Source organism: Myotis daubentonii, chromosome 18 (genome assembly GCF_963259705.1).
Source record: "Myotis daubentonii chromosome 18, mMyoDau2.1, whole genome shotgun sequence".
Taxonomy (NCBI): Eukaryota; Metazoa; Chordata; class Mammalia; order Chiroptera; family Vespertilionidae; genus Myotis; species Myotis daubentonii.
Genome location: NC_081857.1, coordinates 21,551,613 through 21,569,801, shown reverse-complemented (window position 1 = coordinate 21,569,801; position 18,189 = coordinate 21,551,613). Strand labels below are relative to the sequence as shown.

The 18,189-nt window shown below is 39.6% G+C and overlaps 1 protein-coding gene across 7 annotated transcripts in view; it reads left to right on the top strand.

The window, feature by feature from the left end:
• Positions 1-18,189, top strand: part of CEP350 (centrosomal protein 350) — a 125,534-nt gene that overhangs the window by 49,699 nt on the left and 57,646 nt on the right. For all 7 annotated transcript variants that reach the window (XM_059673421.1, XM_059673424.1, XM_059673423.1 and 4 more), the window contains 9 exons: positions 228-378; positions 2,463-2,635; positions 9,774-9,960; positions 11,021-11,244; positions 11,720-11,883; positions 12,127-12,237; positions 12,623-12,763; positions 15,777-15,913; positions 17,005-17,124. In XM_059673421.1, coding sequence (XP_059529404.1) covers positions 228-378; positions 2,463-2,635; positions 9,774-9,960; positions 11,021-11,244; positions 11,720-11,883; positions 12,127-12,237; positions 12,623-12,763; positions 15,777-15,913; positions 17,005-17,124 — 1,408 coding nt within the window. The remainder of the gene's footprint in view (positions 1-227; positions 379-2,462; positions 2,636-9,773; positions 9,961-11,020; positions 11,245-11,719; positions 11,884-12,126; positions 12,238-12,622; positions 12,764-15,776; positions 15,914-17,004; positions 17,125-18,189) is intronic.

Sequence of the window (18,189 nt, the reverse complement as noted above, 5' to 3'; positions counted from 1 at the left end):
GATGGATACTTCGGTTTCATTATGCTAGTCTTTACTTTCATGTATGCTTGAAAAGTAATAAAAAGTTAAAAATGTATTGTTAGATATAAAGATAAATTGAAAAGCACTAGTAAAAGCAAATAAAAACATCCTTAAATCTATGTTGTTAATCCCCATGTTGTGGAATGTTTTGCTTGTAGTATTTTTATTTTTGTTTGAAAACACATTTCAATTATTACTTTTGACAGAGTTTGAAGACAGGTTCAAAAGAGGAGCATCAGCATCACAGCCCTTGAATGCCAGTACAACTCCTCTAAGCAGTGTTTCATATGAAGATGATTTTGTCTCCTCTCCAGGGAGTGGGACTTTGACAGAAAAAAAATCAGCTCTTGAACCTAGGTAAGAATATGTTGACAATGTGGAATGAAATCTGAAAAATGAGAGAAACTTACAAATGAGAACCGCAGTCTGAATATTAGGCAGATTTTGCTTGCTTAAAGATACATTTTGAGGTTGCATAGCACTGGTTTTTAAGAACACAGATTCTGGATTCAGACTTCCTGGTTTTAAGTCCTGATTCTCCTGATTATTAGTCGTTTGTCTTTGGGTTTATTACTAACCTTCCCATGCCTCAGTTTTCCTCTCTGTGAAATTGGAAAGAATAACAGTACTAGTCTCATGGAATGTTATGAATATTCAGTTAAATACAAAGTATTTAGATCAGGGCCTGGCACATAGTAAGCAGAATAAAGGTTGTTAAATCAGTCTGTGAGTTCCTAGTAGAGGATCATATTGGGGAACTAATCCACGTTATACTAATGTAAGAAGATTAAGAAATGGTTTTGTGTGATAGAATTGAGGACAACCAGATAGATCCTTGACTTCATGATCCAAATCAATAATTTTTTTTTAATTGGGATAACATGTAAAATTTTGCAAAACATTGAAAAAGAATTATCCTATATAATAAAAGAGAAATATGTAAATTGACCATCCCTATGCTATACTCACCAGCCGATCAGAAGTGAGTATGCAAATTAACCCAATAAAAATGTGGGTTAATTTGCATACACAGGTGCCAGGCAGAGAGCAGAGCAGGAGAGCCAGCGGCTTGGGGGGATGTGGCTCCCTCAGTCGCTCCCCCCAAGCTGCTGAGTGGGAGAGCCGGAGGCTTTGGGGGAACATGGCTCCGACAGTTGGTCGCTCCCAGCAGCACGGGGAGCACCAGGAATGCTGGGAATCGTAGTTCTGGTGGCAGATAGCTCTCCTAGACATTAGAGCAAAGTGAGCCTGGAGCAAGTTACTGTTGCGGTGGGGGATGGAGGGAAAGCAAAGGTGAGAGTCATAAGTAAAATCAGAGTGTCTAGGAAAAATTAAAGGGAAGATATCCTAAAACTTCAAGGAAATCTCCACCAATGAAGCAAAGAAAAAAAAAAGCCTCTATTATTCTGTGAGCAACAAACCAAACTGAGTTGGGGTCTCAGACAATTCACTCATATGATTGCAAAGACAGACAGAAACTCCCGGATTGGAGAGGGTTCCCCTGAGGGCTCCCAGATTGGAGAGGGTGCAGGGACCCCCACACTCCCCCAGTGCATGACATTCGTGCACTGGGCCTCTAGTTATTAATATTTATTGATCACTTAATGTGCAAGGCACTGAGAGGACTGAGGGGCCTTTACCTGTATTAGCTAATTCTTATTATAGCCTGATATGATTAGAATTATATTACCATTCCTACTTCAGGAAGTGAAGCACTAAGTTACTTGTACCAAGTCATACAGCAAGTGAATCAGACTTTTCCTGATTTTCATACTATATAAAGTACTCTGTAATTACTTACATTCAATATAATTTTCTTCAAAATTTACAAATTGTAATTTACATAAAATTATTGGATGATCTTTTAAAAATAGTTATATCTAGTTGGACTAACAAAAATAAGTATTATTCAAATTATATCAGGAGAAGTGTAGTTTTAAATTTTGAGGTCTTAAGAAAAGATTAAATTTTAAAATAAAAACTTGTAAGGATTTAATTGTGACATTAAGTATCAGCAATCAATATGATTTAGTGCATTTTATGTTTAGGTTGAAGTAGAACATATTAAATTGTTGTTCCCTGTAAGATTATCAATAGGAAAATAGGGGGGGGGAAGGAAAATAATGATCATATATTAAATTATAAATCTGAATAGAAATTGAGGCCGCAGTTTCTAGTATCCCACATATTTTTCCTCTTCTGTCTAAATTGTCCATTTTTATTGGTTTCACTTTAATAACTCCCTTATATTTTTCTCAGTAATAAATTGAGCCATAGGAAAGAACCCTGGCTTATGGTAGTAAGGAAACAAAAAAAAAAGTGGAAGGCATCTTTGAGTATAATTATATTCTCCTTGTGATCAAATAGATTTAAAATATCTATACATTAGCTTCATTTTAATACTTGTTGTTGTTTTTTTAACCACTGTTATTCTTTGACAGTATTGGTGGTAGCAATTTGGGCACTAAAGAAGACCATTCTAGCAGGAAGTCAGCCTATGATCTTTCCTCTGTGGATGTTACTTCCCAGCATTCATCAGGGACCCAGTCTGCTGCATCTTCTTGTTCATCTACTTCTTCTAAAGGAAGAAAAGGAAAAAAAGAAAAGATAGAATGTAAGTGGAATTCTACATGGTGACTTTTTCTCTTACCAATGATTTTGTGGTAGTAATTTAAAGTTATTTTATTCCGTAAGCAGTTAGGTGAGTTTCTTTGTGATAATGTAATTAGCTTTCATATTATTGTAGTAATACCTTTCAATATATCTACACTAATAAAAGAGAAACATGGTAATTGGCGTACGACTGCTACCCTTCCCATTGGCTAATCCCCCTGTCACTCACAGAGTAGGGCTGAGATATGCAAATTAACTGGCAGCCAAGATGGCGGCCTGCAGCCAGGCAGCTGATGCAAACAGGGAGGCTTGCTTGCTTCAGTGAGGGAGGACTCCAACGTTCCCCGCCTGACTTGCTGGCCTCTCAGCTGCAACTCTAAGCAACTATGTTGCGAATATAGAAGCTAAAAAAAACCCAGAAACCTGCTTTACTCAGCGGGGCTTCAGCCAGCCGGACCGCAACATTGTATCAAATACAGACGGTAAACAAAGGCCAGAAACCTGTTTTCAGCAGCCGAGGCCTCAGAGCTAAAGCTGGCCCAGAATAAAAAAAAAAAAAAGGAGCAGTTGGGAGCTTCAGTCCCAGCCTGAAAACAGCCCTCAGCCCCTCAGCCAGACTGGCCAGGCACCCCAGTGGGGACCCCCACCCTGTTCCAGGACACCCTTCAGGGCAAACCAGCCAGCCCCACCCATGCACCAGGCCTCTACCCTATATAGTAAAAGGGTAATATGCCTCCCAGCACCGGGATCAGCATGACAGGGGGCAGCACCCAAAGCCCCTGATTGCCCTGCAGCTCTGTGTGTGACGGGGTGGGGCCCCAACCCCCCCACCCCCATGGGCCCTGCTCTGTGTGTGACAGGGTAGAGCCATAACCTCCCCATTGGCCCTGCCCTGAGTGTGAGAGTGGTGGCGCCCCAACCACCTGATCGCCCCTGCTCTGTGGGTGTTAGAGGGCGGCGCCCCCCCTCCCCCCCCACGGGCCCTGCTCTGTGTGTGATGGGGTAGAGTCATAACCTCCCCATCTGCCCTGCCCTGAGTGTGATAGTGCCCCAACCCCCTGATCGGCCCTGCTCTGTGGGTGATAGAGGGCAGTGCCCTAACCCCCTGATCCGCCCTGCCCTGAGTGTGACAGGGGACGGTGCCCCAACTCCCCTATCGGCCCTACTCTGTGAGTGACAAGGGGGAGCTCCACAACCCCCTGATTGACCCTGCTCTGTGCATGACAGGGTATGGAGCCCCAACCCCCGCAATGGGCCCTGCTCTGTGCGTGACTGGGGGTGGCGCTGCAACCTCCCCATTGACCCTGCCTTGAGTGCGACAGGTGGCGGTGCCCCAACCCCCCAATCGGCCCTACCCTGAGCGTGACTGAGGGTGGCATCGCAACCTCCCGATCTGCCCTGCTCTGTGCATGACAGGGGAAGGCGCCCCAACTCCCCAATCGGCCCTGCTCTGAGCCTGACCAAGGGCTGCACCTAGGGATTGGACCTGCCCTCTGCCACCCGGGAGCAGGCCTAAGCCATCAGGTCATTATCTCCCAAGGAGTCCCAGACTGCGAGAGGGCACAGGCTGGTCTGAGGGACCCCCCCTTCCCCCGAGTGCACAAATTTTTGTGCACCGGGCCCCTAGTAATAGTATAAATCTTTTGCTTAATACAAAAGGAATACATTTGCAATGATAAAAATTTAAGGATTATAGATAAGCCATCATACAAGAAATATAAATTCCCATTGAGCCCTTTGCTCAGAGATAACTACTATTAATACTTGATGCCTATTTTTTCAATCCTATATAATAAAACCCTAATATGCAAATCGACTGAATGGTGGAACGACTGGTTGTTATTATGCACACTGCCCCTCCCCCCCCCAGAGGGAGGCGGCCGGTGGCAGTGATTGGGGGCAGGGCCGGCTGGTGAGCAGCGCCAAGTCGCCAGCCAAGGTGGGTGCCAGCGGGGGCCCCCCAATTGCCCCGCCTCCCGGATGTCCCACAGATGGCCCTGAATGCCAGCCAGGCCTAGGGACTCTACCCTATATATTGGGAATAGTCTCTTAGATTTAAAAATTAAAACCTGACAAGGCTATTCTAACACTGAGAAAACAGGGAAATGCAGTAATGATATGCATTGACTCTGGCTTGCACATTTTGTGGTCAGCCCTGATTCTGACACTTATAACTCTGTGACAAAGCCAATTACTTAATTTCTCTCTGCTTCAGTTTTTCCAACCATAAGATGGGGAAAATGGTACTACTGCCTCAGAAGGATCATGTTATGTACTACTTTTTATAATCAGGGCAAAAAAATGTAGCTGCCCATAACAACAGCAAGATACCTTTCACCTGTATGAAAAATATGGTCACTGGTGCATGCAACGTTCTGGATTGTGAGAAGGATGTCCGACTGCCGGTTTAGACCCGACATCCCCCGAGGGGTCCCGGATTGCGAGAGGATGCAGGCACCAGGCACCAGGCCTCTAGTATATACATAAAAATACATACTGCCCTCTAGCCGGTGGCTTCAGTTGGTTAGAGCATCATCCTGTACACCAAGAGGTTGCAGGTTTGATTCCATTTCAGGCCACATACTAGGATGCAGATCTGATCCCTGGTCAGGGTTTGTACAGGGGGCAACCATCTATGTTTCTCTCTTACATTGATGTTTCTCTCTCTCCCCACTTCCTCTCTCTCTAAAAAAGTCAGTGAGGAACATATCCTTGGGTGAGCATGAAAACAAAACAAACAAAAAAACATACACAAACATCTTTATTTTAAAAAGAGAAATAAAATGTTGTTTTGCAGCTGCTTTTTAAAAAAACTTTATAGTATGTCGTGTACATCTCTGAGTGTCATTATGTATAACTCGAGGCCTGGTGCACTCTCTTGTAATCAGGGACCCGTCGGGGGATGTCAGACTGCTGGTTTCAAGCCAGTCCTCACAGGCTAGGCTGAGGGACTTCACTGGTGCATGAAACTGTGCACTGGGCCGGTTTCGGCCAGATCCCTGCAGGCCAGGCCAAGGGACCCTGGGCCTCTATAATGCGTATAAAATCTTTGGTTAATCTCTTCCCACCCCCTACCTTCCCCCTTACCTCTGAGATTCATCAGTCTGTTCCATGTTTCCATGCCTGTGTGTTGAGCATCTGCCCCCTGGTGGTCAGTGTGCATCATAGCGAACGGTCAAACTGTTGGACACTTAGCATATTAGCCTTTTATATATATAGATACTCAAATTTTCTTAACTGAAAAATAAAGATGATAGCAATAGATGTTTCATATAGTAATTTTGAAGCTTCCATGAAATTAACAGATAGCATGTGTACTTAGCACAGTAGCTGGCCCATGAGGCACTCTGTGTATTTTGAGTGATTGAAAAGAATACCCTTCAATCCCCTCCATTCTGCTCTTGGCTATGTTGCCATAGAGGTGAGAAGATAGAGTAAATAGGCAGAGGCCTCTTAAACTCACAGGATGACCCTTAGGGAATGATTTTCTTCCAAATTGTTTTTTCTAAATGTAAAAAATTATTCATCGAGTTATAAAAAACGGGGGAGGGGAGAAAACAGTAAATATAGACAACTATTTAAAAATTAAAAATTACCTACAGATAACCAATGTTAACTTTCATTTTAGATTTTATTTTATTGTGCTAAAATATATGTAATGTAAACTTTGTCATTTTAACTGTTTCAAGTGAACAATCCATTAAGCACATTCACGTTGTTGTGTAACCATCATTTCTAGACCTTTTTCATCTTTCCAAACTAAATCTCTATACCCATTAAACAATAACTCCCCATTCCTCTCTTCTTCCAGCCGCTTTTTTGATTTCAGAGGGGAAGGGAGAAGGAGAGAGAGATAGAAACATCAGTGATGAGAGAGAATCATTGATGGGCTGCTTCCTACATGCCCCCTACTGGGGATCAAGCCTGCAACCTGGGCAGGTGCTCTTGACCGGAATCAAACCCGTGGCCCTTCAGTCCATAGGCCAATGCTCTGTCCGCTGAGCCAAACCAGCTGGGGCTATAAATGTATCTTTATGCCTTAGTCTGGTTCTTTCCTTTAAGGGAATATCCTAGAAGTTAGTTAATGGGGCAAACAGTAGGCCATGCTTAAAATTTGGATACATTTTGCCAAATTACCCTTCAGAAAGCCAGTGTCATTTTACACTTCAGTATGAGAGTGCTAGTAGCAATTATTTCTTAATCATCAACTTAGTCATAACTCTCTTGCAGATTGGAAGCATTCTGAAAGTCTTTAGTAGGAACATTAGACATCATTTTATCGGCACTTCCCAGAGTCTGTCTTTTCTTGTGAAAAACTGATTCAGTGGGAGAGGCTGTTTCACAGCTGTTCTGAGGCTGATGAAAGAACTACATGATTCTGTAAATTTGGGGAAATACTTTTAAGAGTAAAACAGCCGAAACCGGTTTGGCTCAGTGGATAGAGCGTCGGCCTGCGGACTGAAGGGTCCCAGGTTCGGTTCCGATCAGGGGCATGTACCTGGGTTGCAGGCACATCCCCAGTGGGAGGTGTGCAGGAGGCAGCTGATCGGTGTTCCTCTCTCATCGATGTTTCTAACTCTCTGTCTCTCTCCCTTCCTCTCTGTAAAAAATCAATAAAATATATTTTTTTAAAAAAAGAGTAAAACAGGCCTCTTACCTACCAATTTGTCAACACTTCTAATATGCTAATACGCATTATTTATTTTAGGAAGGTGAGCCCATATAGTATGAAGTACTATCCAAATTTATTTGACCACAGACTCATTTCTTTAATTAGCATGTTATGACATTAGCAGTCATACTGAACACATTTTGTGAAATGCTGATCTTGCTCAATTCTTTTATTTTGCAATTTTATGCTTTGTTTACATCAGTGTCTCACTTAAGGTTAGTTATTGGCAAAGCCTGAATTCTGACTTCTAAGATGTTTAAAGGCAATCAGGTAATATATATGGAGTGCATTTTAAGTTATAGAGTGCTATTTAAATGTTTACTATTATCTAGAATCCCAAATCTTTTACTATAATATACTGTACAACTTAAAATACCATGATATATTATTGAATAGGAGTATAAGCAATATGATTCACTATAGGTTTTTAAAATTTATAATCTAAAACATGATGATATGTAGTATAGGTAGTGTCTTGTGGCTTTTAGATTCTCAATCCCCTCTAACAATGCCTTAGAAATACTCTATGTATTTTACTTTCCACAGCATCATCTTAAACTTTGTTTCTTCTTTATCCCCAAGCTCTAAAATCAGTGTAATTTTTGTGGTGATGAAAAGGAGTGTCTGCATGCTCTGTACAAAAACCTTCTTCCCAGTGAAGTTGAAAGTAGTTAGATTAAAGTAGCAGTCATCATTCCATACTAAACTCTGTACCCATTAAACAATGACTTCCCATTCTTCCTTCCCTTACCCCAGTAGCTGCCACTCTACATTTCTTTTGAAAATATTTATTTTTCTTTAATGTTTATATTGATTTCAGAGAGAGGTAGGGAGAGGGAGATAGAAACATCAGTGATGAGAGAGAATCATTGATTGGCTGCCTGCTGCATGTCCCTCCCACCCCCCCACCAGGGATCAAGCCCGCAACCCAGGCATGAGCCCTAACTGGGAATTGAACTGTGACCTCCTGGTTCATAGGTTGAACTTAACCACTGAGCCACACTGGCTGGGCACCATTCTTTCTGTCTCTATGAATTTGACTAGGAAATTTAACCATTGTTAAGTATACACATAGTTGGGTAGAAATAAGTAAACTTACTTATTGTATAACTATTACCATTATGCATCTCCAAAACTGTTTCATCATCCCAAACTGAAACTCTTCACTCATTAAGTAATAACTCTTATGCTCCCATTCCTCCCTCCCCGACACCTGGTAACAGCTGTTCTACTTAGTGTCTCTATGAATTTGCCTATTCTATGTACTATATAAGTGTATAATCACAGAGTATTTGTCCTTTTCTGGCTGGCTTATTTTACTAAATGTAATGTCTAATATATTAATCTATGTTGTAGCATGTCAGAATGTCTTCCTTTTTAAGGCCAAATAATATTTCATTGTATGTACATACCACTTTTTATTGTTTGTTATACATTCATCAAAGTGTTGAAGGACACTTGGGTTGCTTTTACCTTTTGTCTGTTGTGAATAATGCTGCTATGAACATGGGTTTACGGTATAATTTTTTTATTTTATTTTCCATTTTCTTTTAATTGTTAACCATATATCTATGTTTAAAAAAATTGTTTAGTTGCCATTAAAATGCAGTTCTTTGTTCTGCTTCTTTTTCTAATGTGACAAATATTTTCCCATGCTGCTATTGAGACATATCATCAAGGTGAATAATGCACTAGATGTAGAATTATAAGGCCTGGGCTTATGTCCTATTTCTGCTATTGACCAAGTATCCTTAAGCAAGTAGCCTCCTAGATCTCTAGTTATCTCATCATTAAATGAGCATACGCTACCCACTTCATAAGATGTTTAAAGGCAATCAGGTAATATATATGGAGTGCATTTTAAGTTATAAAGTGCTATTTAAATGTTTACTATTATCTATGCAATTTAGACAACTCTTCTGTTGCAAATGTAGGATAAACTTTAAAAAATTATATAAAGTTTTTCACGGAGTGTTGTGCATAATTTTTGTTTGTTGGTGTCATAATCTCATTAAGATACTCCTATAGGTGAAATCATTCTGAGTCAGAGAATCTGAACAGTCTTATGAATTTGGCTACATAGTTCTTGTCCTAGAGTTTTTCAAAAGGATTGTGTAGTCCATTGTGGCAGTTGATAACATTTTTGGCAGCTTTTGGTTTTATCCTTGAAAGACTTCTTCTTATTTTTTTTGTAGGCGTAGAATATACTTACCTTTTTTAATCATTTGATTTCAGAACCATTTATTTTTAATAGCAAATAGGGGATGTTAATGGAAGAAACGTCACTTTTCTAAAATGAAAACAGAAGGGTGAACTTTATTTTAGATATGAAAAACACATTTTAGAAATAAATCCACTTTTAAATATTCTGTTTTGCACTTGTTATTTTACTGAAATCTAGGTATCTATCAATTACCATTCAGTCTCTTCTATTGAGAATCTGCTTTATAAGAAATTTACTTTATAGGGCTGGATTCACTCACTGGAAATGTTCAGAGCTCACTTCTTGATGAGGAAAAAGTACACTCTGTCTCAGAACGTGACTCTCATCAAGAGAAGAAATCTGAGACCAGTAGCAAACTCTCTGTCAAAGATTATGAACAGACTCTTGACACAGATAGCACTTTGGAGGATCTTTCTGGGCATTCTGTGAGGTAATGTATGTTTTATACTGTAATTCATTTTAATTAATGTTATAATATTATTGATATTCAATGAATCCATTTAATGAATTTCTGTATTTTATGAATAGATACTGTAGCTTTGTTCATAGCTCTAGTTTTTATATATATTTTAGAGTGTGACCAACTTTCATCTAAACTATTAACAACCTCTCTCCTTCAGGAATTCTATGCCTCTAGCACAACCCACCTTTCTATTCTAAATGCCATTGCCATAGTTGTTTTCTTGGTTTAACCCTTTGACCAAGCAGGTACTTTCCTTGGGGCACTTTGGTAGCTCAGAGTTACCCCACACATCAATTCTAAGAACTTAACTTTATCCAAAGTGTTTTCACTAAGCTACCACAAACTATCTCATTTCCTTTATCTATACCTTTTGCTTCTCAACTGTTTCTTTTACTCTTGTGACAGAACTGCGTAGCATTCTTTTGATCTCATTGTTTATTTTTTTCTCTCCTGCTCAACTTATTAGATGACTCAAGCAGATTTTAAAATCTCATTTTTATATTGAATATGGAGTTTGCATACTCTGGTCCCCCCCCCCCTCTTTGGGTTAAAAGGAGTAATAAAAGAGTAGTTTTTGTCATTTCTTAATTTTTAGTACAAAATTATTTTTTTCTCTTTCAGAGACATATGTTAAGACATTTTTTATAAGACTTGATCTTACCTTTTATATGTGGCTGTAATTTTTTGCTATTATAGTAGAGGAATTTGCTTCATACTACAACAATGATTCATGGTGTATTTACATTGTAGAGAAAAGAGTTAAGTGGCAGTTTAAACTATCCAGAGACTCCTTTTGGGCAGGGTTTGTCTCTAGTTTTGTTCACTACTGTAAATATGAAAATAAGAGGAATGCTCAGAGTACATGCAGCATAGTGACTATGTTGAATGAATAAATGCCTGAATCACAGCTTTTTAAAGCTGATGTTAATAAAGACAGTAATGTGTGCTATTCTTATGAATTGGTTAGCTGGTTCCTGAAATAGTTTTCCCTTTTCTAATGTGTTTTTTTTTTAAACAAATCTTCTAGTGTCTCCACAGACAAGGGAAGGTCTCAGAAAACTCCAGCTTCTCCGCTATCTCCAAGTTCCCAGAAACTGTTGCAGTTTGACCTTCCAGGAACTTCATTAGAAAGATCTAAGCCCTCAGTTATAATGCCTCCAACTATAGCAGGATTCAAGCCTAGTGCAGCTTTTCCTGATATGAACATGGCTGCCAGCAGAGCAACTACAGAGATGATGACTTCAACACCAGGCAAGTCGAGCTGTGCAGTTGTAATTTTAAAAATAAGGTTACTTATCTTGGGGAAAATGTTTCAGTTAAATTATAGGGAAATGGTTTTTCAACTGGATATGATTACTTTTTAAAGTTTTAAACAGAAACTGTACAGGAAAATATTAAGAAGCATCAGAGATTCAGTAGTGGTGATTTTTCCCATCTTGCCAGCATTAGTAAAAACACTGAAAAATGTATGTCATGTATGTACTCCTAAGTGTTTATAGGTTTGTATGTAAGTACATACCCATGCATGTGCATACTCTCCCCCTCACCCCCCGCTTTACCCCCCCTCCCAAACACACACACACAAGAAGTAACTATTAAAAGACACTGTATTTCTAAGTCACTGTCTTTGTTTTGGGCTCTTAAAATTAGAAATGAATTTTAGAAATCTGATATGCAATTTAATTTCATGTGAACTTTAACATTTGACAATTGTTATGCCCTCCAGGTTCTAAACGTTTTTCTCCTGCTGGCCTCCAGCATCGTATGGCAGCTGAACTGAGTTACTTGAGTGCCATTGAGGAGTCAGTGCGCCAACTGTCAGATGTAGAAAGAGTTAGAGGCATTTCACTTGCTCAGCAAGAAAGTGTATCTCTGGCTCAGATTATAAAGGTATTTGTGGGGTTTTCTTCTTTATCTTTCTTTGTGTGTTTTCCCCCCTCTTTTCTTTGTTAATCTTAAAAAAATAATAATCTTAATGGTGAATTAAAAAAACATAGTAGGTGGTCACTAAGTATTTTGATAAATGATAAATGGTTGTTGTGTTGAGAAAACAGCCCTGGGATTAATGTAGTCACTGAGTTGTAATAGTTTAGTATCTTAGAATTAATAGTTGATCACTTCTTTATCTTGAAGGCACAGCAGCAACGCCATGAAAGAGACTTGGCCCTTTTGAAATTAAAGGCTGAACAAGAGACTCTGGAGTGTCAGAGACAGTTAGAAGAAACCCGAAACAAAGCAGCTCAGGTACCTTATTTTGTAGCAAAGTTATTAAACCTAAATTTGTATCTTTGAAATCACTTTAGTATTTTTTTAATTATATGAGTAAAGAAGAGAAGATGTAAAATATGTCCTATGGGTTAATTTCATGTCATTTGATTCTTGTAACAACCCTGTGAAATTAAGTAGTCAGGATGTATCCCCAATTTAATAAGTGGAAGCTGAGGTAACTACATGGTAGTTGCTTATCTATAGTCACATCAACTCTTAACCAGTGGAGTTAAGACTTAAACTTCAGCAGTGATTTCTTAAGACTTCAGATTTTAAACCCATTGTTCTTTTGATCCATGAAACAAACTTACAAATTCTGCGACATGACGAAAGTTTTCTTTTTACTCTCTTTTATGCACAGGTCCATGCAGAATCATTACAGCAGGTGGTTAAATCACAACGGGATGTAACTGAAGTCCTACAGGAAGCAACTTGTAAAATAGCTGCTCAGCAGACAGAGACTGCTCGCCTTACCACAGACGCAGCACGCCAGATCTGCGAGGTGAGAGCCGCTGGGAACCCTTTTCTTCCTCATTCTTTTTAGTCAGTCTGAATAACTGGCCTTTTATTGCAGTGTCTTGTACATTTGAATTTATAGAGGCAGGAAAAAAAAGATGAAGATCTCTAAATTTTGCCCTTGAGTAAGCTTTTTAAAAAGATAGTAATTTTATTGATGAATAATTTACAAAAAAATAACGTACCCATTATAAGGATATAGTTTGATGACTTTTGACAAATATGTAGATACCTGTATCTGTATATTTCTATAGCTTATTTTTCCATCCCTATCAACACTACTATAATCAATATTTCCAACACTCTAAAAAGATCTCCCATGCCCCTTTGCAGTCAGTCCCCAACCTCAGTCCAGGGAGCCACTGGTCTGCTTTGTATGAAGATGTTTCATTTTTACCCAGGGTCGTTAGTGTCTTTTACAGTGTTGTTAGTGCCAAGGACAAAGCTAGAAATAGTTTTTACTCTATATAGGATATCATAACCGATAGATATAGTTTCATTTATTTAAGCAGTTACAATTTAGGATTGCTTGTGAAATGATTGTTATTAATAAGCCATGAACCTTCTACATGTTAGATATTGTGGAATTGTGCAAATAAATATAAAGTAGCATCTCTTTTCTCAGGAAAATTTTAGACAACATTAACAAAGATTTCAAAAACACTTCAGGTCATCAAGACAGTGGTTGAAAAAAATACAAAATGAATAACACACGCAGCAGTGGCAGTAGTGGCTAAGAGTAGGGAAAACATACTCACGTTGCTCAGAAAAGACTCAGATAGGAACTAGTAATTGAATTGATTCTTTTTTTTTTTTTAATTAAATCTTTATTGTTCAGATTATTACATTTGTTCCTTTTTTTTTCCCCCCATAACTCCCCTCCTCCCAGTTCCCGCCCCACCCTCCGCCCTCACTCCCCACCCACTGTCCTCATCCATAGGTGCACAATTTTTGTCCAGTCTCTTCCCACATCTCCCACACCCCTTTCCCCCCCAAGAATAGTCAGTCCATTCCCTTTCTATGTCCCTGATTCTATTATAATCAACAGTTCATTCTGTTCATCAGATTATTTATTCACTTGATTCTTAGATTCACTTGTTGATAGATGCATATTTGTTGTTCATAATTTGTATCTTTACCTTTTTCTTCCTCTTCCTCTTCTTAAAGGATACCTTTCAGCATTTCATATAATCCTGGTTTGGTGGTGATGAACTCCCTTAGCTTTTCCTTATCTGTGAAGCTCTTTATCTGACCTTCAATTCTGAATGATAGCTTTGCTGGATAAAGTAATCTTGGTTGTAGGTTCTTGGTATTCATCACTTTGAATATTTCTTGCCACTCCCTTCTGGCCTGCAAAGTTTCTGTTGAGAAATCAGCTGACAGTCGTATGGGTATTCCCTTGTAGGTAACTGAGTTTCTTTCTCTTGCTGTTTTTAAGATTCTCTCTTTATCTTTTGCTCTTGGCATTTTAATTATGATGTGTCTTGGTGTGGTCCTCTTTGGATTCCTTTTGTTTGGGGTTCTCCGCGCTTCTTGGACCTGTAAGTCCATTTCTTTCACCAGGTGGGGGAAGTTTTCTGTCATTATTTCTTCAAATAGGTTTTCAATATCTTGCTCTCTCTCATCTTCTGGCACCCCTATAATTCTGATGTTGGTACGCTTGAAGCTGTCCCAGAGGCTCCTTACACTATCCTCGCATTTTTGGATTCTTTTTTCATTTTGCTTTTCCGGTTGGATGTTTTTTGCTTCCTCGCATTTCAAAGCATTGACTTGATTCTTGCGCTCCTCTGGTCTGCTGTCGGGCGTCTGTAAAATATTCGTTATTTCAGTCCGTGTGTGCTTAATTTCTAGTTGGTTCCCCAATATAAGATCGAGGGTCTTATTAGTTTTCGTGTAGATCTCATTAAGTTTATCGGCAGCTTCTAAACAGTTCTTGAGAGACCTTAAAAGTGTGGTTCTGAACTCTATTTCTTCCATTGACAATTTTGTCCTGTTTCTTTGTCTCCGCATTTTGTTATGCTTCCTTGGTGCACCCCCTAGTGGTCTTTGTTCGCAGTCTTATAGATAAATCTTGATTGTTGTAGCTAATTCCAGGGAGGGTTTGACCTCCAGGCCAAGTGGCTATGAGAATCAGCTGTGTCAGCGGTGAGAGAACTTCTGTCCTCTAGGGAGGTGCTAATCTAGCCTTTGCCTGAGGCTATCTGGCAAATGCCTCTGTGCAGGGCTTGGGTAGGGCGGGTCGCACAGGATCAACAGGGTGGGCCAGAGAGAGCAGTTATGGCGGCTCTCAGTCCTGTCCCAAGGGGCTCTGCCTCTCTGAGTCCCAGCACCCGCTGCAAAGCTCGGAGAGAAAGCTGCACTCGCTCTGACCGAAGCCAGACAGTCCCGCTTCTCCCGTTTGAGTCTGGGTCCCTAAAGACTCGCCCGGATCTGGTGCTCAGAGTCTGCGACTCCCTCCCGAATGAAAACAACAGCCGCGCCCTCTGCCGCCAGCCCGCTCCATGCACTCCGCACTTCAGAATTTGACTTCAGCACTGCGCCTCCTCTGAGTGTCCGTGTGCGTTTCTCTTTCCTCCTAGTTGTAGGACTTCCACTCAGCCAGCGTTCCTGTGGTTCTGGGTGATGTCCCTTCCGTTTTTTGGTTTCACTTTTGAAGTAGTTGTTCAAAGCAGCAAACTCCGGCGTTAACCTATGCCGCCATCTTGGTTCTCCTGAATTGATTCTTGAAGGAAGATTGAATTTTTGGTTTAGTATGGCTCATTATATGACTTAAATGTTTTCTGTCTAATTTATAGATTGTTATAGCTGGGTGAAACCTTAGAAATCATGTTCTATTTATCTATTTTTATAAGGAAGCTGTTGAGACTTAAAAAGACTAAATGATTTGCCCATAATATTTACCTGTTACTGCAGAATTTGCTCTCTCTAAATCCACTGATCTTCCAAGATGCTCTGCTCCCTCTTAGTTCATCACTTTTGGCTTGTGTGTTCATATTTAGATGGCAGAGTTGACTCGAACACATATATCAGATGCCATTACTGCTTCAGGAGCTCCCCTACCAACGCTGTATGACCACCAGCGGATACATGCTTCAGACTTCGTGAAGCAACTGAGGACCAGAGCTGAAACAGATAGGTTAATATTCAGTCATTCTGCAAATATGTCATGAGTATCTGCTGAGTTCCAGGCACTATTGTGGGTGCAGGGAATACAGTTTTGGGCATACAGTCTAGAGGAGAAGGTAGATGTTATTCAAATAGTCACTTAAGAAATGGTCACTGTAAACTGAGGTATGTGTTATGAAAGAAAGGATCGTTGTCTCTGAGATACATAACAAAGGAATTTGAATAGCCTGTGGGTACAAGGAGGTCAGAGAAAGTTTTCCTGAAGAAGTAAAGCTTATGGTAAGATACAGTGGATGAAAAGGAGTTGGTGTTGTAAAGGAGGTAAAGAATATACAGGTCAATACATGTAAAGGTAGGAAGAGAAAAGGAAGGAAGACCAATGGGATTGGAGGCAGAGAGCAAAGGGGAGAATGGTAGATGATGCAGGGATCAGATCATGGTAGGGCCTTGCAGACCGTAAGGATTTTGTTTATTCTAGTGCAGTGGAAAGTCATTAGAGAGTGTTTTAGGCAGGGCTGGGTAATGTGATCATGTTTTGTGTGTGTCTTCTTTCTTTTACATCACATTTTGACTGTCTCTAATTCATAGATTTTAAGTCTATTCACATTCATTGATACTTGGGGTGATTTTTGCTTATTTCTCATAATAAAAAAGAAAAAGCTCTTTTTTAAAAAAAATCCTCATCTGAGGAGTGATGATATTTTTTTTCATTGACTTAGAGAGAATGAAAGGGAGAGAGTAGGGAAAGAGAGAGAGAGAGATCGATGTAGAGAGAGACACATCTGTTGGTTTCCTCCCGCACACACCCTGACGGGATGGGGATTGAACCTGCAACCCAGGTACGTGCCCTTGACCGGGAATCAAACCCACAACCCTCTGGTGTGCAGGCCAACACTAGCCACTGAGCCACGCCAGCCAGGGCAGAAGATACTCTTTAGTGTGTTATACAACCTTTTCATAAATGAATGCCTTCGAATACTTTGTAAGTTATTTCATAATTCCTGTTCATTCAAGGTTTTATCTAATAATGTTGAGCAGTATTAAAACCTTGCTCCTATTAGAGACTTTAAATGTTGAACAACTTTTGTTTTGTTTTTGTAGGAAAAGTCAATCTGTTTCACTCTCTCACAATAATGAAGGAACCCCTGACTCAAAGCATCAGAAGTATTCTTCATATGATAGTTATTCTGAGTCTTCAAGATACAAGAATCATGATAGAAGGTGAAAAGAGGGTTTTGTTTTAATGTTTGTGAGTTTATTTGAACCAGACTAACAATTGCCAGGAGACAAAGTCTCAACGCATTGAGATAATGTATCAGAGAATGGCAGTTTGCACCATATTTTGTACATTCTGAAAAGAGTTTGATGTAGTAAAGTATGATAACTAGCTGATAGTTGCTTTTTTTTTTTTTTACTTCTCAATTTCATTTCTTTAAATGAAAGTTTTACCTTTCCCATTTAATTTGCTGATTTGTAAAACAGTTGTTTCATGTAACAATATAGTTGCCATTCCTTGAGAACCTATATTATATATGCACTGTATAAATTTGTTTTTTTATACTTTATCTTTCATCCAGGTTACCCTGATGTTAACATTTTACTTATATTTGCTTTAGCAAGTAGAACTTTTAAAGAAGGCGATAGAGGTCAACACCATCTAAGGTCATAGATATTCTATTGGATTTGGAAATTAGAGTTTAGGTAGAGGTTAGAAGAGTAGTTCCAGTAGAGTAGTTGGGGTTGAAGCAGACTGTGGTAAATCGTGATATTGATGAAAAGTAAGGAGGTGGAAATACCAAGTAGAAGCCTCTTTTCCCAGTAGCTTGGGTCTTTCTTTGTAATATTGTTGTTTTTTAATTGATTTCACAGAGGAAAGCAGAGGGAGAGATAGAGATAAACATCACTAGAGAGAGAGAGAGAGAGAGAGAGAGAGAGAGAGAGAGAACATAGAGAGAGAGAGAGAATATGATTGATCAACTGCCTCCTACACTCCCCACATTGGGGATCAAGCCTGCAACCTTGGCATGTGCCTGATCGGGATTCAGACTGTGACTTCCTGGTTCATAGGTTGACGCTCAACCACTGAGCCATGCAGGCTCGGTCAGTAGTTTGGTTTTAAAATGATAGGAAATATGAGTGTGAGAGCCTTAGAATAGTGGTTGCCCAGTATGACTATTTAAATGTGAAACCTTCCTCTCTCCTATTCATCCTTTCTAAAAGTTTCTTCTCGGGCTTATGTCTACTTATTATTTTTATGCTTTATATTACATCTTTTTTTTTAAAATA